General features: G+C 38.1%; 1 protein-coding gene across 1 annotated transcript; it reads left to right on the forward strand.

Moving 5' to 3' along the window:
• The first annotated feature begins 13,935 nt into the window (after positions 1-13,935).
• LOC112145449 (taste receptor type 1 member 3) lies at positions 13,936-21,892 on the forward strand. The gene is made up of 8 exons (XM_024270680.2): positions 13,936-14,546; positions 14,628-14,928; positions 15,025-15,381; positions 15,464-15,877; positions 15,976-16,182; positions 16,289-16,409; positions 18,206-18,576; positions 20,283-21,892. The coding sequence occupies exons 1-8, from the start codon at positions 14,347-14,349 to the stop codon at positions 20,883-20,885; spliced, it is 2,574 nt and encodes an 857-aa protein (XP_024126448.1). The 5' UTR covers positions 13,936-14,346; the 3' UTR covers positions 20,886-21,892.
• The last annotated feature ends 2,860 nt before the right edge of the window (positions 21,893-24,752 follow it).

A 24,752-nucleotide genomic window follows, 5' to 3' on the forward strand; every position in this document is an offset into this window, starting at 1 on the left:
AAATTAAGCTAGCTGTTTTTGGCTAATTTAAACATGTTATCAGTTTTTTTGACCAATTTGGAGGTGGACTAACATTTTAGCATTGTGATGGCTGTTTTTGTTTAATTTAGACATGTTTCCAGTTTTTAGCTCTTTCATCATCAAGATACTATTTTAGCAAGCTTTCAGCTTTTGGATTTATAGCTATCTGTTCTGGCATCTGTAGCAGCCACATTCATCTTACAGCATTCACACTTGCATTATCGCAGGAAATGCCAAATATTTAGTTTCTATATAATTTTTGTTATTTTATATAGAAATAAAATAATAATAAGTTGAAAGAGTTTTTGAATAACACGTGTACATACATTTAAAATGTTCTTCAATTGGAGTCAAATAAGCAAAAGTGTACCGGATGGAGATGGAAAGACCTAAAAAGTCTGAACAGTTCCTCTGATTAATCATTAAAACTCACTCTGATCATCTTTTGATCTATTGTAAAAGTGTTCCCAGAGGTCTTTATAATTATTGTTCATTTTTTAGGCAAAATCAAAAACCTGTGTTTTTTTTCTAAGACATAGTTTCTGCAGAACGACAGCATTTCATTAGAAATTTGTCTCAAAGTTACTGGCAGGACCGTTGGCATGGAAGTAAGCCTCTGGTAATATCCCATGATCCCTTTGTTCACACTCTCTCCTGCTGGCTTGCATTCAAGATCCATTTCAATTCAACAACTGTGGCCTACATCAAAGTATTTTATTCAGATTAACCCAATCACTGGAAATTTTGTGTCTTATTTTTACATTTCTAAATCAAACCTGGAATTCAGCAACATGATTCATTTAGGAAAATAAAGAAAAAGAATAGATTTTTTTTATTATTATTGTTATCAAGAGATCAGTAATAAAAGTGTCCATCAAATGGATCATCCTTTGTCTCTGGCTCAGAATGAAAGTACAGTTTTGTTCTGTTGTACCACAAAGGTGTGTGACTAACTCATGAGTCAGATGCAGGTGTTTTGCAATTATAGACTAACACCGCCCCCTTCCCAATATTTTGAAGTTTGTAATTGTGAGACATCTTTACACGCAAGGCTGCTGTCATTCAAAAGGTTCAGTGACACACGGGATATCTTTACAGGGGAGACAGCTGGAGGGTCTGCAGGTGGGGTGTCTGTCTTATCTTGGCGAACGCTGACCAAGCACAGTCCTGACTTTGAAGAATCTCAGACATACAAAGTTTGCACTTTCTATAGGTTGGGGATTACATGCACTTTAAGAAGGTCTCTAGATAAGACATTTTTGATGCTTAGGATAGGGACGGTTTTTCCCATGACCCTTTTTTATCCTCTCACTGAAGGAAATTTAAACAGAGTCCATGTTATATAATCCAGCCTGAGCCCACCATCATATCACACTGCTCACCTGTCATTACAAACTCCATTACAAACATAATAATAGTGAGAACTGGTATGTGACTTGCTTGGAGTCAAGCAATGCAGATTTTCCTGTAAGGTCACCAGAGTGACGCAAACTTCATGTCTCAAAAGCACAAACTGAGTCATCTGTCTAAACACAATATACCTGCTGCCAGTGCAGCGCTCTCAAAAGCATCGTGCTAAGGATGATACATCAATTCACACAGTCTTTTATTTGAATTTTATGTCTTCGTTTTTAGGTTTTGGTGCCATTTCTTTGATTTGCTGCACAAATGTCTCCTTTTTCTGTCCTATTATGATTTATTGTTACAACAAGGTCCCTTTGCTTCATGCACAGGTCTGTTCAGTCACTAAAATTATATCCTGATGCTAAATTTAGTAGCATAATGACAACTGCATTAAATGTTATAGAATAAAGTTAAAGATATTGCATCCTTAGTTGTTGTTTTCTTGTGTTAATATATGCTAGTAGCTTTTTATAAATCTAACTATAAATCTAGAAGTGTATCCGACCTCACGTTGGATGTCTTCCAGTGTTACTATTTTAATCTGAGAAGTAAACTGAAAGGAATTGCAAGAAATGAGGAAATACAAAAGTGACGATGTTGGAAGTTTCAGGTTTTGACTTTTAGGCTGGTGGAACCTTTAAATAGAAACACTTGAATCAATGTTTTTCATAGACTACAAAAATTGGCTTTCATCTTTGGGGTGTCCAGCATTAACACTCAAGAGGTCACAGTAAGAGTCTAAATGTAGCAGCACAGGAGGATAATAGAGAGCATGATGAGGACCAGAACTTTTCTGACCCGCACCAGTGTCCTCCTCATACCTCAACCCTTTTGCTCCAGCAAAGCTTTAGCTCCAGTGTTTACATTCTTTCGACTACTGTAACTCCTCTACTATGTATGCAATTAATGCAAATTCTGAAGGGGAGAAAAGCAGATTTGTGCTGATATGCAACACTTTGCAATAGTGAAGTTTTTTTTGGAATCAATGTAAATCTGCTGGTTCTGTTGCAGAGAAAAGTGACTTTATGCAACACTTTACGTTAATGTGTTCAATCAAGTGTTGCACCATTGTTGTCATAAATCGGTCCCCTGTTTCCCCCTTTGGTTATCAGCAGTTGAGTACTAACACCTCCTAATTCTCTACACCGCTCACTTCCCATCAGCCCCTGCTGTCACTCCCAGGAGCCCCACAGCTGGTTCTCATCACTAATCATACCCAGCAGTATTTAGTTAGAGTGCGAAGTCTTGTTTGTGCCACTCTTCCTGCATCACCGTTTCATTTGACCCTGCTTTGTCTGCCGCCTGCCCCGACCCTCGTCTGGACCCTGACCACTCTGGTTGTTCTCTGATACCCACATGCTCAGGCTAGACCCCTGCCTGCCTGACCCCATTTAGCTTGTAGCCTGTAGTCAGTGCCAAATAAACCTGCTGCACTTGGATCTAGCCGTCTGCCCCTTTGTGACAACTACGCAACACATTAGGGCCTACTAACGTAGAGTTAGGCCCAATCCGAATTCTTCCCTTCTCCCTTCCTCGTCATTTGGCCCTCCAAAAGGAGTTATGAAAAAAAAAATCGTCTTGTATTTCGGACGTCACCAATAATTGCCAGTCTGCTAGCATTAGCACGTAGCTTCCAGCGCTTGAGTATTTATATCCCTCTATTGGGAGCGTCAGATTTAAACAATACATTTTCTGGACACACAGGCTTTAGAAACACTGCTTTTCTTTGCATCAGAATCAGCTGAATCACGTGTATTGTGTTTCTTAAGGCACAAGACCAAAAAAAAGCAGGAAATATCAAACCAAAACCATTTTACTGTTGTTTCAATCCAATTCAGTGTAAATTTTGTTATTTTAGTGAGTACAAATGAGTACAAATAATTAAAAAAAAAGGCCGACTTATTTTAACGACATTTTTATAGTCGCCTAAGTAAAGAACGGGTTACAGAATAAAGTTTTTTGGTTGAAATATCATCCAGAGAAAGTAATTAGTAATCATGTTGAAGAAAGAAACCTCCAGCAAAAGCAGATTCTAATAAATCACTGAACTGTGTGGCAGTCAGAGTATATTTAGCCTCAGTTGTTTGGTTGCCAGCAACAACACATTACATCCTGTTGCCCACTACACCCCAATTGTATTTATAGGCCAGTTAATGTGATCATTTGGTTTGCAGGTATAGTAAAAAATCTTTATTCCATTTATTCTTTTGATCTCATCTACTCTTAGTTTAAGAAAAAAATAGAATAGAATATGAATGATCCCACAAAGAGGAAATAATCTAAACATTTGTTCATAAAGTTGCACTGTGGGGCTAAAACCACAAATCTCTCAATATAAATGAATGTCACCAAGAAGTTTGGTTTAGTCATAGAAAGTGTTTGCACATGTCCCCTTCTTTCAGAAGCCACTTTGATGAAGTCACCGCCATTGTTCACTTCCCTGGATGTACAACAGTTCTTTGTTCTCCTGCTTATCTGGCCAGACATGAAAGAAGCCTCACAAGCCGGGGAGAAGCAATGATGCATTTGAGTGGATCACCAAGCGTTCTGGCTGGAATTTAAATTACGCCTGCACATGCATGTGTTCTTAACAAATGAACAAATGAAAAGATCAGTGCGGGATGGAGTAGAGATAGTGAGCAAGCAGGAGGAATAGAAGCCTGGATGGGAAGAACTAAGAACCTGCGTGGCAAAGATTTAAATCTAAAATCCAGTGTCACAGCACAGTTATATAAATACAGGCCATACAACTTGTGTTTTGGTCATAACAGGTGATGATATAATTTATTAAATACAATATACACAGATTTATTAAAAAATATGTTTTTTGGTTACTGGTTCACTGGAAAAAGAACACCGCGGTTCTTCTGGTTATAAATTTGCTGCAAAGGTGAAATTACATCAAAAAGTAGTAGAACACATATAGTTTTGAAATGTTGCCTTTTAGTTCAGTTAATGAAAGTTAACCCTTTGAATTCCCACTCAAATTATCTTTTGATCCATCATAGAAGCACTTCCAGTGGTCTTTAAACTATGATTATGAACATTTTAGTTAAAGGTGAAGATAACTGGGTTTTTGGGGGGTAATTTGGCAATTAGCTTTAATTTTAGCAACATGCTAGCTGTTTTTTTGTGCTAATTTAAAACATTTTCAAGGCTAATTTTAGAGTTTAGCTAAAAAAAAATAGCATTGTGCTAGCAGTTTTGGGCTAATTTTGACATTTTTCCTAATTTTTGGCTAAATTTGGTGTTTCGCTAACATTTTAGCATTATGCTAGCTGTTTTTGGCTAATTTTGACATTTTTCCTGATTTTTGGCAGTTTTGGTGTTAAGCTAACATTTTAGCATTATGCTAGCTGTTTTGGGCTAATTTTGACATTTTTCCTGATTTTTGGCTAATTTTGGTGTTTCGCTAACATTTTAGCATTATGCTAGCTGTTTTTGGCTAATTTTGACATTTTTCCTGATTTTTGGCTATGTTGGTGTTTACCTAACATTTTACCATCATGCTAGCTGTTTTTGGCTAATCTTGATATTTTTCCAGATTTTTGGCTAATTTGGTGATTAGCTAAAATTTTAGCATTATGCTAGCTGTTTTTGGCTCATTAACACATGTTTTCTAGCTAATTTGGCATTTAGCAAATATTTTACCAAGCTTTCAGAATCAGCATTTTCAGCCAAGTGCTCTGACATCTTTAGGGGCCACATTCAGCTATATATCTAGTTTCTATATTTGTTTGGTATTTTATACAAAAAATGATAACGTGAAAGAGTTTTTACACAACTGGTGTACATACATTTTAAATGCTCTTCAATTAGAATCAGAAGCAAAAGAGTGCCAAAAGGACATGGAAAGACTTTAAAAGTCAAAACAGGATCTCTGATTAATTTTTAAATCCCACTCCTGTCATATTTTGATATATTGTAAGTGTTCCCAGAGGTCTTTGTAATTGTTATTCAGTTTTTAGGCCAAATTAAAAATAAAAAAAAGTCATTTTCTAAGACAGCTTCTGCAGAGCAGCAGGAGTTTGTTAGAACTTCACCTCTGAGTTGTGGGCTGGACTCTGTTGCCATGGCTGGTCCTGCTTCCATCATGCATTAGTTTACACCTTCTCCTGCTAGCTTACAGCCCTTCACAACCCCAAACATTAGAGATGCAGCAAAAATGGGGACCAATATTGGAGATTTCCAGCCGTACAGTTTTGAGCCAGATTCCAGCTTGGATGAGGAAAACAAAGACGTACATGGATCTAATGATCTGGTATTTTTCTGTCTGATTCTGATTCACAATGATTTGAATAAATCATACATGCAAATGAAAAGCTTCATTTTCTTTATATTTTCCCCTTATCATCAGAAAAACCCAAATTTCACCAGAGTGGGTCTTCAGGAAGTTTGGTAAGCAGGCGACTTGCAGAATGCTTTCCCATAATGCCTTTCCTTGAGCGTTACACATGACTAGCCTTTTTTTCTTCTTAAATTTGGTTTGGGTTTTTTTTTTGAGTGAAAGGCTTGGTGCAGTTTTTTTCCACAAAACACTATTTATAAATAAAGATTTTATTAACCAATACTCCAAACCAAAAAAGATTAAACTTCTGATATTAACTACGCAAAGGCAACTACAGAAATGTTTTACTGTTAGTTAAACCTGAAAGGATTTCTCTAACAGACTGTTGCTGGTTAAGATGTGGTATTTTTCAGGCTTATTAGTGAAGTTTGCAGCTATGCTACCACCCAGAAAGAACAGGATGCTTTTAAGCATCATTAGCTTCAGCCTTCAGGGACCGTTTGAATTTGCAAGCCTGATTATAGCATCCTTTAATTTCAACAAGACACTTTGCAGTGCCTCAACATGTGGAGGTTGCTGAGGAAGGGCTGTGGAGACAGAGTCAGATTCCCTGAAATGTCTGCATGTCTGCTCAGAGCAGCTCCTAACCTGTTCAAAAGAGGACAGATACCCGAAGGGTCAGACGACGGCAGCTGGTCTGCTTCTAAAAACAGGCAAACCCCTCCTTCTTCCTCTGTTCTTCGCAGCAGATGCTGATCTCCGTCTGTCTTCGGAAGGAAACAATTATTGAGCAAGAGGGATAGTCACACCTTCTTTTTCATAAAAACCTCATCAACTCATCTGCTGACTGGAAGAGTCACTGCGTGACTCAGAAAATGAATGTAAATGCAGGTGACAGGGTTCAAAAGAGACAGGAAAACTCAATTTAAGGACTTTTTCTGGTTGCAAATGAGGATAAATTTTAAATAACTCAAAAAGTTGCAATCTATTTATTTGACCAAATTACTGATTAATTGTCAGAATGTGTACCTTTCCATACCTTCAATTTTTCCTCTCACTTTCTCGCTGCCCTTCTGTCACCGTCGTCTCCTTGACTATCTGCTGTCCTCGGACAGATCGGCCTCTTACATAAGTTCAACCTGGTAAAATTCCACTTTGTGTCTTTCAACCAGTACTGACAACAACTTTCATATCCACTCACTCACTCATGGGATGCCTTTTCAGCTACTCATAAACAGTCTGGTTTACTTCCGAACGCTTGGACCAGTGCCTTCAAGAAATTTAGTCATTTAAAAACAATCATATTTTTCTTCAATTATTCTGCTGACTTGAAGCAACCGATCCTCCAATAATGAGATGATCAATTGATTTTTTTTCCCTTTTACACAACTCAAGAAGTGTACATTTCATCTACAAGCTGCTGGATATCTCTGTTCTGCTGCAACTCCCTCCTAGAACTCGCTGCTCAACCTTTTTTTAGACACATACTCGCAAATATAAACAGAAAAAAATGTGTAAAAACATTTTCCAACCAACTACTATGTTGTGATTTATGCTAAAATAGATTTTAAATGCATCACACTACAAATCTAAATACCATACTTGAGATTAAATGGTAGGACAGCAAATAATAATAAATGTTAGCATGCTAAATTGTTAATTTATGTTCAAACTTAGCTAACAGTTGCTCATAAAAGTTGTCATCAAGTCTCTCATGAACGGATGGTCCTCCTTTATGTAAAGAGATATAAAACAAAAAAATGACTGTTAGCATTTAGCTCACATTTTAGATGCTTAGTTTTTCATTTAAAGTAGTTGAACTTTCACCTTTTACCAAATAAAATTGCACAATTTTACCAAATCACAAATGCCCCAAAATATCTGTACAACATTGAATTCTTCTGTGACTAAACTGACATTTATAACTGAAAATGTAACTACCAATTTTATCCATATAAGATATCTGAAAAATTCTCCAACAGGCTTTAATTTATGGCATAAATATTTCCTTTCTAGCTTTGAAATAAATAGAAATTGACTCACTTTTGCAACCAACCCCTAGTGGTCATTTGCTGAATTGCCGAATTATGCAGTTGTAAGCTTGTTCAGGAGCCTTGAATCGCAAGCTAATTTTAGCATATCTGACGGTTTGCAGTGATGGCCTCTCAAATTAATGCAGTTAGTAATTTATGTTATGTGTCAATCAAATTTATGTAGTCTGGGTGCATGCAAATTATCCACTAAACTTGCATTTTTTTAAAGCTCTTGTACGGCATGTTCTGTCAAAATGTTTGTTTTATGACTTGCCTTCTTATTGACACCTGCAGTATGCTGAGCTCTCTTGGCAACTACACTCAAAAATGTCAAAGGCTCAATGTAAAAAGGACGACTGCTTCCCAGAGATGAGAGTTTTCTGTTCACTGACTTAGAAATAATAAATAATCTTCATAGAGGATGAAATCCTGTGAAGGTTTTTGTTTCATATATTTTTTAATTAAATGCAAGGATTATGTTTGCTGTTGAAAATGTGAAAAAGTTTCACCAGTGAGGTTGTCATAAAAGTACAATGCTGTGCACTGTTGAACATTACCAAAGTGTGCTCTTCAAAGCCTTGACAAAACAGCATTCTATCAACCATAAAAACAGGTTTTTCCAGTTAAAATATACTGAACCTTGTAGCACAATAAATTCTGTCCCTCTGAATTGCTTTCTTTTGTTTTAACTCGGCATTGCTTCAAGTGGAGAAGTAAAGTAAAACAAAAAGCAGCAGAGGAAACAGACAAGACGTCGGGGTGAACAAAAGAAACAAGGTTGGGATTCATTACCAACTTATCTACTAAATAGAATGTTGAGGCTAAATCTACAAGTTTAGAGCACCATGAAGACAATGACCTTCATGTTGCTCTGCCATAGCTGCCAATGGGTTACCAAAAAGCAAAAACTTATATTATTTTTTAATGAAAACAAATGACTTCTTTTCTTCTTCTACTGTATGCGCCCGACTTCCGCTGCAGCAGCTAAAAGCCGCAGGAGCAAAGCACACTCGCTCAGAGATTACAGATAACTTGTCTGATGAGTCACAGACTGAAGGATGACAGATGAGAGACCTATCAGTTTGCTTTGGGATGTAACATGACGCCACCAGAGGCACCCACGCATATGACACACACACACAGGCGAACTGAAATGCACGCACAGGCAAACAGAAACAGAAGACACATCAGGTCAGATTAACATGCTCACAACTGCTCTGTTTTGGTGTTTGCTTTGTGCACAAACATGAGATAGCGAGGTAGAATTAGATGCATCATCTCCAAAAGTTTTAATCCTTTAACCATAGTTTTGACTTGGCACTACATGAATTAGCTTTTTTTTTTACCGAGTATACTTGAACCACAACTGGTCACTTGTCCACAATGTCACCAGAGTTTACACAGCTGTGATAACACTGCAGTTGCACAAGGTGATCCACCGATCAATCAATCGTGGACGAAATGTCTGATTATAGGTCTTTGGTCTGTCCTTGATTCATCCCTCGGAGTTGTGAACAAACCCATCCAGTTGCCTCAAAGAGCTAATAAGTCTTCATCCCTGTGGGGGCTGCTGTGAGTCAGCTAACCGCAGCTCCGCGAGCGGCAGGGCAGACTGAAGCAAGCCCTTCTGTCCCTGATTTGAACTGTGAATGCAGAGCGGAGCGCCAAAGCCCTTTCTGCCCTGACCCGAGGGTTGGTTAATAGAGAGTGCAAACAGTCTTGTTCCAGTCCTTGGTCAGGGCTAACACATTTCCAAGAATTAAGTTAGATTTTTTTTACTTTTATCAGTTATGTAAAGTGTGGCGCACTTGTGGATGGCAAGAAAGTGCAGTGATAAACGTGCAACAAACTAAATTTAAGTTATGGACATTTCAATGGATCAACGTGTTCCACTTTGTTTATATATCGTTTTCCTCGTAAATCTACAGAACTCCACAAGTTTTAACGCACGTGGGAGTCACACTCATACAGACACACTGACAAAAGATACGAAGAAGAACGAGTTTTTCTGCTGAGACGGGGGAGGACAAATCCTGTATTTAACTCTTCAACCTTCATCAGCATTTGCTCAGACTGCAGAGTTCTGGTCAGATTTCGTAAACAACAGCTGCTTCAGGTCTGACCTCTGACCCTTTGCTGTCCCACAATGGGACACATTTCCTGCAGCATCACAGAGCCATTCGATAGCCCGTCCAGTAGCTCAGATTAGTATTCTGCTGCACAGAGTCGCTCCTCGCTCTGCATAGACGGGCTGGCTAATAATTGGTCAGCTCTGCGGGGTATGAGGCCGAGCTCGTCAACAACGAGCCCAGTGTTTCTCAGACCAGCAGTGGGGATTAGAGCGATCAGGCCACTCCGGAGGCAGGGAGGGATCAGTGGGCGGGAAGGGGTGAAAATGGCAGCAGTGTGCGTGTCTGTGTGTCTGTCTGCTGGGTCTCTCTCCAATGGGGAGGGGGTGTGTAGCTCATACTGTTCAACAATCACTTGGGACAGGCAGGAAGAACATTAGTGGAATCAATTGTCCTGCATTATGATGAGGCAAAGAACACAAAAGTGCAAGATCATCCACTTATCCGGATGTGGATGCATCATTTTTTCTTTTTTTTGCCCAACACTGCTAATGTTTTTTAGTATGTTGCGCAACACCATTCCCGCCTGTGCAGGCGGTAACGTTTGGAGATCCACCAGCGGGACAAAACATGCATTTAACTAAAAAAAAAAAAAATGGATTTAAACAATCTGAATCCCTTCTGTTCTTCAAGCACATTACCTTCCTGCTTCATTTCATTGTCTCCACTTGCATAAGCATACTACAAGAAGTTTAAGGATATGTTGCAAAGCTGGGGCTGTGAGAATGTGGACATGCCCAACAAAGACACACACCTGACACCTAGTGGCAGAGCAACAAAAGTGCCTCAAATCAGGGTGTTGGGAATGCAAAACACATTAAACAAGATTTACAAAGCTCGAGTAAAGAGATAGTTTGATATAAAACCATCAAAATATGCTAAATAAATCAAATCTAGCTGCAACTTTTCAAGGCACAACTGTAGTTTTAGTCCCGATATATCCAAGAAAACATAATCTGTAGAGGATTTTGCACACATTACTCCTGTCAACCTGTTGCTGACAGTTTTGTTCTGTACTGTATGTGTGACGTTAAGTTCACCGGGTTATTGGGAAACCCTATAACGCTGCAGAGGAAACAGCAGTGTTTTGCGCCCGTATGGCGTCAGAGCACATCACCAGAGTTTCATCAGATCTTGAGAAAGATAGAAGTGAAAAATAAACAAGACATTAATCTGACCCGACTGTTCGCACATGACACAGAGTTCAGACTAAATGCAACAAGAGCGAGCCGTGGAAGGGCAGACTTTTTTATGCTTCTACAAATACAACGATCCAACCATTCACAGGAAGGACAAAAACTTTGATTGTCGCCTTAGGGTGGAAGAATGTGGAGAAGGTAGTACAAGCAGACAGGTTACACACAAAAAACAAACAACAAAAAAAACACGGTATTTCATCACCAGTCCTCTCACGTCAAGATGACTAACAAGATAGGCAACAGAATGCCTACCTTCATGTTCACAAACAAACCCTTCCTGTTACTGATACGCCTTTAGATCAATCTTTTTACTATGAAAGATAGTGTACATAAGACAGATCACAGCAACATAAAGCTTTCGTGATTATCAGCTGAGCTATGGTTTTAAATCAGGACATGTTTTTTGTGGTCTTCAACAGAATTTTGTTTCGTGAAAACACTTTTTTCCAGAATTACTTAATCAAATGAGAAGTTTGTTTTCCGTTGGGATTCAGAGTAGTGTCAGTGTTGTGGAACCAACACTAGACCACTCCCTGGACTGGTTGTGACTGCATAGAGGTGAGAATAAAGAGGATCTGTTCTGACAAACCCCGACTGTTAGCTTTGTAGGAGGACTAATCACTTTTCCTTTCATTTTGATCTACACTTGTGTTCTGATAAAATCTGGGCCCTCACTGATTCCTACTTTTCACGTCTGTTTAAATCCTTGTTTTCAAAATAAAGTTAAGCTCTGAGTGAGTGAAAGATAACATCTTTTTTAAGTTCATCATTTGGTCCCTTGTCTAGTCAATAACATGTCAAACGTTTTGTTTTTTTTCAGTCCTTGTTAAAATAATTCCATGAAAGATGTGAAATAAATGTGATACTTCTTATCAGAGGCTACAGATAGATGATATATAGAAGACACAGACAGAGTGTTGAATAGAGGCCCAGAAAAGGTCCATGAATGGCAGTTTTATGGCACATGAAGAAAAATTGAAGTTCAAAATAAGAAAAGTACTGGTTCAGGTAATATCATTTTAGTAATCAGCAATGCAAATAATTTTTTTTTTTGACTCCATCGGTTTTCCATCAACTCTGTCATATAATTTTCAACACTGTCAGATATATGTTTTTTTTGTGGTGTAAATAAAAGAGATTATTTCAATTTTTTGTCATTTAAGCAATAAAGAATCATTTGATTCAAATACTAGTGTGGTTTAAACCATTCAGGCTAAAAATGCCTTTTTTTAGACCTGTGTTTATTTAAATAAAAAAAAAGTGTAAAATCAAACCTTATGAAAATTTGACATTTACTTGCCTGCGAATGTCAAGAAATGTTGAGAAGGAGCCCAAGATGAACTTAAAAAAGCAGACACTTATATACACTGAGGTTGATTAACTAAATGAAAACAGCTGTGGATTATTAAGCTATATATATTATATGATTTAATGATTTATGCCTCCACAAACTTCTCCATATATACGAGTGTGTATTTAGTGGATGATTATATATATATAGTCATTTCATCATTTCAGCCTGTCACACCACTGCTGGCGGGTAGCCTCCACAAACTTCTCCATATATATATGTGTGTGTGTGTGTGTTTGTATCTTCCACAGCTGTCTTCATTCAGTTAATCAACCATTTAGTTAATCAATTTATATATATATATACACACACATAGTATATATACAGTATACTCTATAAAGTATACTATATATAAATATATATATATATAACAGGATGGTGTATGTTGTGTATGATTAACCTGTTATATATATATATATTTATATATAGTATACTCTATAAAGTATACTATATATATATATATATATATAACAGGATGGTGTATGTTGTGTATGATTAACCTGTTATATATATATATATATATAGCCCTGCGACAGACTGGCGGTAAAACCCGCCTTCGCCCATCAACAGCCGGTTTAGGCTCCGGCACCCCCGCGACCCTGAAAGGGAAGAAGCGGACAAGAAGACGAATGAATATATATATATATATATATATATATATATATATTATATATACAGTACTTGTAGAGTAGGCTTATGCAAGTGGATATATGCAGTATATATACATACATGCATATATATATATATATATATATATATATATATATATATATATATATATATATATATATATATATATATATGTATATAGTACAGGCTAAAAGGTAAGTTTTAAAGTTAAGTCTGTATGGTTAAAGAAATGAGAGACATTTCAAAAGTACAAGACAAAAGAAAGTAACAACTGCTACACTCATTTGTTCAAGTCAAAAAACTGTTAAGTAATATTCTTCCAATTAAAAATAGACTTGATTAAGACCAAAAGCCTAACTTAATATCACAATATTTCCACAGTTGGAGATAACTGTGATCTTGTTTGTGATCAAATCAATTAATTTTTAAATGATTTGTTTATTTTTCTATGTTGTTTCATGCGTTGCTTTTATAAATAAATATATATATTAATTTAAAGGAAGTGTTGTCTCCCAGGTTAATGCCAGCTTATGCTAGGACAAAGCATGGCTTTAGTAGGAATCGCATTTGGTTTTGGATTTTATGAAAAGACCATTTGCAAGCAATATGCCCACTGTAGGTTTATGGAAATATTTTGGAAGGAAATGTTTCATTGATTGGGTAACACTGCATGCAAAGTATAATGCAAATACAACCCAGAGGTTGTTGCAAAACTTCATTTTGAAAACCCAAAAAACGTGCAACGTCACAATAAAACAAGCTCATTAAGCCAAATTTAGCATCACCACGTAAAAATAACAATCACATCATTTTATCAGCAATTTTAAGCAGGATGGATGTCACCATGATGTTTGATAACACTTGAGGTTTTGCTGTGAAAACGACTCAGGTTTAGCGGGTCGACGGGAATTTGCATCATGTATATCTTCTGATCTGTAGTTACACTGAAGTTCAAACCACAAACAAATAAAAGGAAAATTCTCCAGGCATATGAGCCCAGCCGATACAGGACTTACACAAACACTCGCAAGGGGGGTTGGGTTAATAAACTCAATAAATACCACATTTAAAATCAATCTTATTTTTAAGATTCTATCTTTGAATAAACTCACATAAAATACACCAAATCATTAAAAATCAAGCATTACTAACACCCTTTTGACGCCTTTGACCAGCCTAGAAGAGGAGGAGCCTTGGCGGTATAGTTTGCATGTATGAATACTTCATCATGCACTGACACATATGTAAAAGTTCTCCAGGCGGACCCGGCACATCCTAGCTGGTTGCAGTTATGGCCGCTTGCCTGCTTCTGCTGGTTGTGTGCTGGCTGTTCAGACCAGTCTGCACCTCACCCGAATGGTTCAACAACATTTCTACAGACCTCTTCAGCATGCCCGGAGACATAAAGCTGGGAGGGCTTTTTCCCATCAAGGAGCAGTCCAATGGCACGTCAAATGACTCGACAAAACTCAATAGTATAACTTGTGACAGGTAATTTTTTTGTTTTACTTACGGAAATTGTTGCACGTGTTTGTCTAACCTTATTTTTTTTTGCTTTACATGATCAAATAGTTTGAATAAAGTTGGCCTGGGCCGTGCTTTGGTGATGAAGTATGCAGTGGAGGAAATCAACGGCAACAACAAGCTTCTGCCTGGAGTCAAGTTGGGTTATAAAATCTACAACACATGCAGACACTCTGCCGTCGTGGTGAGGCCTGCTCTTTCCTTCCTCACAGAGAAGTCCATCGGGACTCTTTCTGTAGAGTGCAATTACACCGACTATGAGACGGACATGGTTGCCGTAATCGGTCCTCAAACCTCAGAAATGGTGACCGTCATCGGAAAACTCCTGGGATTCTTTCTGATGCCTCAGGTATGAGTTTTACTAAAACAGCAAACATGTTGTTTAATGGTCCAGAATGGCCATATCAATTCAAGTGAAAGCTTGTTTCTTCAATTGTTCTTCTAGATTAGCTTTGGCGCCACCAGTGACAAATTCAGTGATAGTCTTGTCTACCCATCATTCTTCCGCACGGTTCCCAGCGATATACGGCAAGTGGATGCCATGGCGCAGCTGATTAAGAAATTTAATTGGAACTGGGTGGCAGTAGTGGGGAGCGAAGAGGAGTACGGACAACAAGGTGTTCAGCAGTTCTCCAAAAAAGCCGAGAACATGTCTGTTTGTGTGGCCTACCAGGGCCTGATTCCAATATATGATGATCCCAAACCAGCCATCGAAACCATCATTAGCAATATCAAAACCACTGAGGTCAAAGTGGTTGTGGTGTTCGCTCTCGTGGGCCCAGCGGTGTCATTTTTCGAAGAGGTCAGAAAACCGCAGACAAAAAACCAAATCTGTTTTGAGGTGTGTGTTAGAGTGAACTCTTGTCCGGTCGTTTCTGTTTCAGGTTATCAAGAATAATTTGAGCGGTGTTTGGATTGCCAGTTCAAGCTGGGCCATAGATGATAGAATTTATTCCCTCCCCGGCATTAGAAATATTGGGACAGTTATTGGATTTATCGACGCGACAGAGACCCTGGAACAGCTGAGTCCTTTCACTGAGGCTCTATTCCAGAAACTGAGTGAGAAGAGGACGCCATCTCCTTCAACAGAGAAACCCGGGGACCCCGAGAACCCCTGCCCAGAGTGCTGGGATCTGTCCCCTGCAAATATCAGCCTGGTGAAAGACGAGTCCGTGCGGAGGACAGCGTTTAGTGTGTACGCCGCCGTTTACACTGTAGCACATGCACTGCATCAATTACTAGAGTGCAATTCCATTTCTTGCAAGTGGAGTTCAAGCACGCCGCTGTATCCGTGGAAGGTACTTGCTTGTATTTGTGTGCAGATTACTGAGTCCAATATTTGAATGTCATGCTAAGACCAATTTTTTTTAATTTATAATTAAACCTTGTTTTTCAGCTGTTGGAGGTTTTAAAGGAAATCTCTGTGAACATAAGTAACACCAGTTTAAAGTTCGATGAAAACGGCAACCCAAATATTGGCTACACCGTGATTCAAAGGATTTTGGATGACAAAAATTCTTCAGAGACATTTGTGGGAAGTTATCAATCGGAAATTCTGAATATCAATAAAACCCTCTTCAAATGGTACACCAACGACAGTATGGTAATTTTTTTTTATTATTTGTCCGAAAAGGGTGTCAAAACACTTTTTTTTGTGGAAATCAAAATAGGTTTTTAAAAATCCGCTTTTTTAAACGGTTATTTTTCAGATACCTGAGTCCAAATGTTCAAAGGATTGTGAACCAGGTCAGGTGCGCCGAGTGAAAGGGTTCCATTCCTGCTGTTTTGACTGTATCGACTGTTTAGAGGGCACTTACCAGGCGAACGCAGGTAATGAGGTCTGCATTTACAGGTAAAACGATTTTCAGCTCATCTGATTTGGGCACTAAAAAACATTTAAAGTCCCACTCCAATCATATTTGGAGTTATTGTAAAAGAGTTTAATTATGATAATTCAGTTTTTAGCCAAAATTTGTTCTGTTTTCTTGGACATAGTTTCTGCAGATTCCCATTAGAAATTCACCCCAGAGTAGTCGGCGGGACTGTTGGTGCGGAGTAAGCCTGCCCTATTCCCCATTATTCAAATAGTTGCATTCACACCAAACATGATTCGCATGACAAATTTGAGTGCCCCGCCCCTCTTTTGTTGCACAACAAATTTGCTGCTTGTCGCCTGTAAAAAATGTGTTCCTGAGCTTATTGTAAAGAGTTCTATAAAAACATTAGTTATCATGTCTCCATGTTTGAGTTCATATGACTCTCATTCAAAGATTTTCCAGGTACCGGGGGATTCTATCTCACTTTGGGGGCTGTGTCTGTTTAACAGCCGCTTCCGGGGTGTTTCTGTGTCTCTGTGGCTGACCTTGAAGACTCACTGTCTAGTATTAACTTGTTGGGGGAAAAATAAAATTAGAAGACCCTTTTCCTTTTTTTTTAATGTCTCGATGAATCCCGAGCTAGCAGTCTCCGCAGCCCGCAGCGCCTCTCCGTCTGCCGGCATATTGAGCGAATGAGCTCCGCCGCGGGAGCGAAAGCCGGCGGTCTATCCAGAGTGTATCCCGTCTTCGCCCTGAAGTAGCTGGATGAGCTCTGAACGCTGTGGCTCCAAAGGGGTAACGAAATAGATGGAAGCTCAGGACAAAAACACTCGCTTTGGATTAATATTATTAATATTCTACCTGCTGATCGAGTCACTGAAAACGTCACATGGCAAAAGCTTAGTTCCTGATTGGTAGATGCGACATAGCAACCTGTCAAACTTCAGATATTTAAATTTTGGCTGCGCCGCATTTTAGCGCCTCGTCGCTCAAATCGAGCTGCTGCCAGACCTTCGCAGGACTTCGTGTCGCGTCTGTTTCATTGACTTAACATCGAAACTGGCCGCCTCCGTTTACATGTTCTCCCGCTAGCTTACAGCTCCTCTCAACCTAACATTACTAGTGCAGCAAAACTGGCGAACACTGTAGCTATCCAGACAGATTTGTCTGCTGCATGTGCAGAGAGCTTGTGGCCTGCTGATTGTAGCTTCAACTACAAGCTTTTTTTAAGCAGTATTATTTGGTCTGCTCCTGATAAAAAAAAAAAGAAAAATTGAAGAAAGTAATACTCCGAAACACAGCTTTAATCTTAATTTTCATCATATATTTCCTCCATCATGAGAGAAATGCTACAGAAACATGTGAAAAACACAATTTTCATTGGAGTGTATCTTTAAAAAAAAAAAAACAACCATAAGAGATGTTACCAAAAATGTGTGAATGTAAATTGCAGTCACTTCCTAGACTCCATTAGCATACATGTATCAGTTGACGAACAAAAATTCTGAGAAGTTTCTGCATAAAGAAATAATCCCACACAAAGCTAACCCAAAACCCAAACTTGAATTTGTTTGGAAGTGTGGTTACCTTTCAGACAGAGCATAACCAGCTATTGTCTCTGCAGATTCGGCCTTTAAATGTTTCCCATAGATTTGAAAGCTTTCCTTAGTCAGTGAACAGTTTACTTCCCTGGTGAAAACATGGTTGAAGCAATGAAATGTGATTTTATATATATATATATATATATATATATATATATATATATACATATATTGGACAGATTTAATCTTCAGTTTTTTCTGCCTTTAGATGACCTGCAGTGCACCGAGTGTCCTAACCGCCAGTGGTCCTCGAAAAGCAGCAACAGTTGCACTGACCCCATTTTTGAAGTTTTGGAGTGGAACGCATCTGTGTCCCTGTATATGATTCTGGCAGGGGTTGTCCTGCTCATTTGCCAGGGGTCAGTGTTTGTGCTGTTCCTGGTGCATCGCGGCACGCCCGTGGTGCTGGCTTCGGGAGGCGCTCTAACTTTTGTTACTCTGCTCGGTCTGATGGGAGCCTGTTTGAGCCTGCTGCTCTTCTTCGGGCAGCCGGGAGATGTCGTGTGTCAACTTCAACTCCCTCTCATCTCCATATTTCAAACTGTGGCTCTCTCTGTTGTCCTGGCTGTGTCGCTGCAGGTAAGGAGGAACAATGATCAAGAGGCAGGAAAAGTGAACATGGTCAATTTAATCAGTAAAAAAACGAAAGTCATTTCATATATTCTCATGTATTCATCTCAACCCACCCAGTGACTGGATTGTGGTTTAACTTTGATTTGATCTTTGATAACAGTTCAAATTGAAACAAAAAAAGAACAAACTATAGCTCAGTTGGCTCGAAATTTACTTTAATTTAATGTTTTATTTTATTATTTTATATAATTAAGTGTCTCAAATCCTTTAAGTATAGACCAGAAGTGTAATGGAGGGACGGAGTCGTTTGGATCCATGTGCAAATGTTTTACTGAAGTATAGCAAGGGCAGGACATAATGCATAGTCAAATCCAGGCAAAAGTCAAAATCACAGGGGCGAGGCAGAATAAACTTGAAAACAGGCAAAGGTCAAGGCACAGAGTAGGTAACTAGGAAATATAACATTGAGAATGTCTGCTAAGCAAAACAAGACTTCACAAAATAGCAGTGGCTGGGAGTTGTTTAAATGCTGGAGGGTACTGATGAGCTGATGGTGATCAGCTGTGCTGGAAGGAAGGTGGCTGATGGGACTTGTAGTCAGGCAGTAGGTGTTAAAACTCTGGCGAGGGCTCCCTCTGGTGGACGGAAGTGAGGGCTGATGGTTGAATCATGACAAGAAGCTTCTTCTTTTTTTAAATATAAAATATTTTAAATATTTAAGTTATAATCATTTGCTGTTCCAATCTCTAGGAAAATGTAAAAAATAACAGAAAAAAAAGTCACATTGATTTTATTTTAAGTTTTTTAATGGTTTCTATTAGCTAAAATAATGTTGAATTGTGTGACCCTTTTAACGTTTTAAAGTGTAATTATGAAAAAATTCCATTTTATCTTGAAATATTTTATATTTATTTGAAATGACTGTTAGTCATTAAGTGCAATCTGTCTAAAAAAACAATTTAGTATTTAATCTACATGAATTAACACTTTGTTACTATTTTGTAGGGAAAAACTAGCATTTTGTGGGCACAGTTTAGTAGCCCATTTTGCGACGCATGTGAGCATTTTCTTGGCATAATTTGTACCCACAAAATCCTAGTTTGTGCTCTCAAAATGCTAATAAAATGTTAATTTGTTCCCACAAAGTACTAATTTGTACCCACAAAATGCTAATAAAATGCTAATTTGCGCCCACAAACTACTAATTTGCGCCCACAAAAGGCTAACTTGTTCCCAAAAACTACTAATTTGTCCCCATAAAATACTAATTTGTGCCATCAAAATGCTAGTAAAATGCTAACCTGTGTCCAAAAAATGCTAATAAAATGTTAATTTGTTCCCACAAACTACTAATTTGGCCCCACAAACTACTCATTTGTACCCACAAAATCCTAGTTTGTTCTCTCAAAATGCTAATTCGTCCCCACAAACTACTAATGTGTACCCACAAAATGCTAATAAAATGCTAATTTGTGCCCACAAAAGGCTAACTTGTGCCCGCAAACTACTATTTTGTGCTCACAAAATGCTCATTTCTGGCCAAATTAATTGTAATGTTATATTTTAACTTTAATTTTTTATATATTTATCTGTAAATGCCTGTTGATTTGTTTAATTTGGCTTTAAAATAATGAAGTTAATGTTCAGAAAGCAAAATGTATAAATGAATTTCCTCATTTTTTAATCTCCAAATTCTTGCTATGTTCACACAGCTGTTCCTCGTGACGGAGTTTCCGGAGACCGTAGCTCCTCACCTGCAAAAACTGCGAGGCCCAGCCAGCTGTGTGTTTGTGCTGATCTGCTGCGTGGTGCAGGCTGGCCTTTGTGGCTGGTTCGTCCAGGAGGGACCCACTCTGTCACAATACAAGGCAAACATGACCATAAACTTCCTCAAGTCGTTCCTGTCATGCCCAGTGCCCTCAGAAAAACTTGCTCTGATGCAGGGCTTAAACGGCTTCATGGCACTCGTGTCCTTCATGTGCACCTTCATGGCAGTGAAGCCGCTCCATCAGTACAATCTCGCAAGGGACATCACCTTCTCCACCTTGATCTACTGCGTGATTTGGGTGATTTTCATCCCAGTCTACACCGGCTTTACAACATCTCAGTCCACTGACTCCATGAAGAAATCCATCGCTCATGTTTCCTTCACCCTGGCTGGAATCTCAGGACTGGTGATGGCTTATTACCTCCCAAAGTGCTATTTGCTTTTAAGGAAACCCAACCTGAACGCACCAAAGCAATTCTGCACCTTCTTAGAAGGAGTCCCACCCACACGAACCGAGGAGGAGCCACAACCACAACAAGATAAATAAATGCTTTGACAGATCACTGAACAGCTTAATACAGTTAGAAGGTAGATTTTTGACGGATTTGGGAAACGTTTTTAATTGAAGGTTCAAGCTACAAAGAATTGGAACAGTTAAACTAAGACAAAGTTAAATACAAGATATGTAACTTACCTTTTTTTGTTGTTTTTTACCAAAGTCTATAAATCATGATGATTTTTGTAATTATTGTTTTATCAAAGTTGTTTGCTTTGTAATTATATACTGATTATTAATTCAAAAATTAGTACACTTGAAGTTTATTTTATTAAGTATATAAGTATAGCAAGTACACTAGACCATGTACTTGTGTAAAAAGTATAACAGAATACTTCTACAGTCTAAATGTAATTTTTTTAAGTTTGCAATATATGTATAATAAATTTCAAGCATACTGCCTCATTTTTAGTACAGACTATGTATGTAGTACAGTAAATAAACTACTTTTTGATAAGGACTGCAAACATTTTTATGTAAAATCCACAATTTGAAACAAAAAATATGTATATATTTTCACATTTATCTGGGTTTTATTTCACTTTTTGTCCTCAACATTGAATTAAATCTGACAGAATCTGGTTTTATTTTCTTGTTTTCAGGAAAAACATACATTTCGTATCCAGGTTATCTTGTTGATTTGTTTAGTTATTGTTTCCTGTTATGCGTTTTGCATGATCACATCTGGGTGAAGTTAGAAATCATCACAGCTGCTTGGATCTAGTTAAACTTCCAACTTCCTCTCTGTGTTTCTGTCAAAGTGAGGTGAAGCCAGAATCCTAATTAATTTCTAATATATTTCAATTAAAAGAATAAACCTGTTTTTATTGTAAAGTTGTTTTATTTATGTTAAAGATGATTAAAAGATAAACAAAAAACAAAGGTCAAATGTATTTGTGGTGCATCATCTATGGTGAGGCACCACAAATACAGCTAAATTAAAACGACACCAGGGATTATTAATATAATTTATTCCAGTTTCCCACTCCTGGGCTCCTCTTTCGACCTCTTTAATTAACAGAACTTAAAAAATAACAAACATTTTTCTTTAAAAATGTTTATCTTAAATTATTAATTACATTTTTTATACTGAGAACACACAAAAATCAACTGATTTGTCAGCTAATCACAGTATACTGTATACTTGACTGTCTTTCAGTTACATGATTGGGCCAGTAGAGGGTGCTGCACCTCCAATTTATCTTATTTTCCAGGGAAAAATATGCTTGTTTTTGGCGGGAGAAGGAGGTGGTAAACAAAAAGAGACATTTTGAATTAATGTGTTAGACCGTGTTAGTCTTAAAGATCGAATTTGAATTAAAAATAACAAGACAGAAAAGTGTCTCACATAAACCGATACTGAGAATTCAACACAGAAAATAAATAAACAAGTAAATTTGTTTGAAACGGCGTAAATTAGTCTGATTAAAAGATCTGATTAATGAAGTCGCCTTGCATGGACTGCATTGGTTTGGCACATTTAGGTCAGTAAATTTAGTTTTTTCCAGGTAAAATTATTTGCTTTAAAAAAAGCTGAAAACATTCAGTAAAGTGAGCAGCAGATTGCCCCACTTTCCACCAGATTACACTCATAAATGGAGCCTCAATGTTCTGAACCGAAACATTGTTGTGATGCTGTAAACACATTAAGATCCTCTTTTATTGTTTCTCCACATTTTCTTGCAGTTTTAAACAAATTTACAACAACACTGTGATGATGCATCTAGTAGAAAGATGGTAACAAATTGCCAGAGGTTTTAATCTGGAGGTAATTCTCCAACCAATCTTTGCGGGTCAATTTTACAATCTCATTTGAATGTGTTTGCACATCACTGGAGATGAGAATTTCAGCCACAACAAAGACGTAAAATGGTTTTCCATCAGGAAGTCATGCTTATTTCACATGTTTCTGTGAACTCAAGCTGCTCGGCTCTCATTCATTTTCCTCAATGTAGTTCAGGACGTTTGACACATTTATGGATAAACTGTATTTGCTTAGAATTCTACATTTAAAGATTTTGTAACCTTTAAGAGTTCTGCTTCTCACAGACCACTTAGACTGGCGGCCCACGGGCCATTTGCGGCCCCCAAGTTGATATTTTGCGGCCCCCGATTTAATATGAAAGTTCAATGCCTACTAAGAAATTTCTTATACTTCTTTGACTATAATTTTGTATTTGTTTTGGGATGTTTCATCCTACTTTATGTTTAAACTTTACATTTGCTATTGTCATTGGTCATCAGAAAAGTCCTTAGCAACAGTTGCTAGCGTCGCTAGCTCCTGTCGTATCACAGGACACGTTGAACATATTGTTTCGTAGTACATATACATGAACGAATGCTCTATAAACTGGTTTTGTAGACATAAACAATGGACCAAAGATGTAGACAGTGGACACAAAAACACATTTTGGGCACAAGTGGAACCCCAGACTCTGCCTTCAGCGGTCCCAAGGTAAATTGAGTTTGAGACCCCTCAACCTGTCACCTGGATGGAAGACACCTGTTTGAACCGATCACCTACAAAAAAAAAAAAAAAACACCTTTCCACAGTATCAGTCCACCAGTCAGACTCCTAATGCTCCAAGAATAAAGAGCTTTCAGTGGATTTTAGGGAGAACATTACAGACAAGACCAGAATGAACTACAAAACCATCAACAAGAAGCTGGAGGTTAAGGTTACAACATAACCATTGATCCAGATAAAGGTCTGGGGCCTCATGGGGTTTCCATGATCATGAGAAGAACATGGCGGGAGTTAGTTGATGACCTCAAAACAGCTGGAACCACCATCTCCTAGGAAATCGTTGGTAATATTTACACCTCAATGGTTTAACATCTTGCAGTAGCCCTGCTTAAGAAGGCACATGTGCAGGTCAGCTGGGAGTTTGCCAGTTGAACACCTTCAGGATTCTGAGGGATTGGGAGAAGGTCGGTGGTCAGATGAGACTAAAACTGAGCTCTTTGACATCATTTCAACCCACCATGTTTGGAGGAAGAGAAATCCTGCCTATGACCCCAACAACACCATCCTCTCTGCAAGCACGGAGGTGGAAGCATTATGGTTTGGGAGTCGTTTATCCTGCGTAGGGCTTCTACACCGTGTGGATTGGAGGATTGATGGAGCCATGTACCGTCAAATCCTTCTCCTCCTTACTCCCACCAGGAGGCTTAAAATGGGTCATGGATGGGTTTCTAACAGGATGATGACCAAAACAAATAGCTAAGACAACAAAGGACTGATTGAGGAAGAAGAATATCAAGGTCATGAGTCGGTCCTGGAAGTCTCTGGATCTCAATCCTATAGAAAACCTATGGAAAGAGCTGAAGCTCAGAGTTGCTAAGCTACAGTTACCAAATCTTAATTTGTGCAGAAACCTGATCATCAACTGCAAGAAACGTCTGAGCTGCCAAAAAGTACCGAATCTTTCCAGCAAGAGGATTCAAATACACATTTCCCTCAATGAAATGTGGATAAATTTAAACTGAAGAACAGCCGACAGAAAGTGGATCTCAGACAGAGCTTGATGAAAACTCCAAAGCAGATTTCTTTTTGTTATAGCAACTGCTTTAAAATGTGTTTTATGAAAATGTTTAGAAAATTGAGTCACTAGAAAAATTAAATCATTCCAATTTAAGCAACAGTATGATCAATGCATAAATCATACAGAGGAATGTGAGTTTTTAGTGTGGCGGAAACAAATATGAAATTCAAAGTTTTATTGATTTATGATGTATGAGTTTCTTTTATATTTGCTATTAAAAGAAAATACATGTGGGTTCACTGGCGTCATTGAAAGGAAGTTCTTGTTCCAATAAGTTTTTCTTTGGATCATGATGTTGGGATTTTTGCTCAAT

Source organism: Oryzias melastigma, linkage group LG5 (genome assembly GCF_002922805.2).
Source record: "Oryzias melastigma strain HK-1 linkage group LG5, ASM292280v2, whole genome shotgun sequence".
Lineage (NCBI taxonomy): Eukaryota > Metazoa > Chordata > Actinopteri > Beloniformes > Adrianichthyidae > Oryzias > Oryzias melastigma.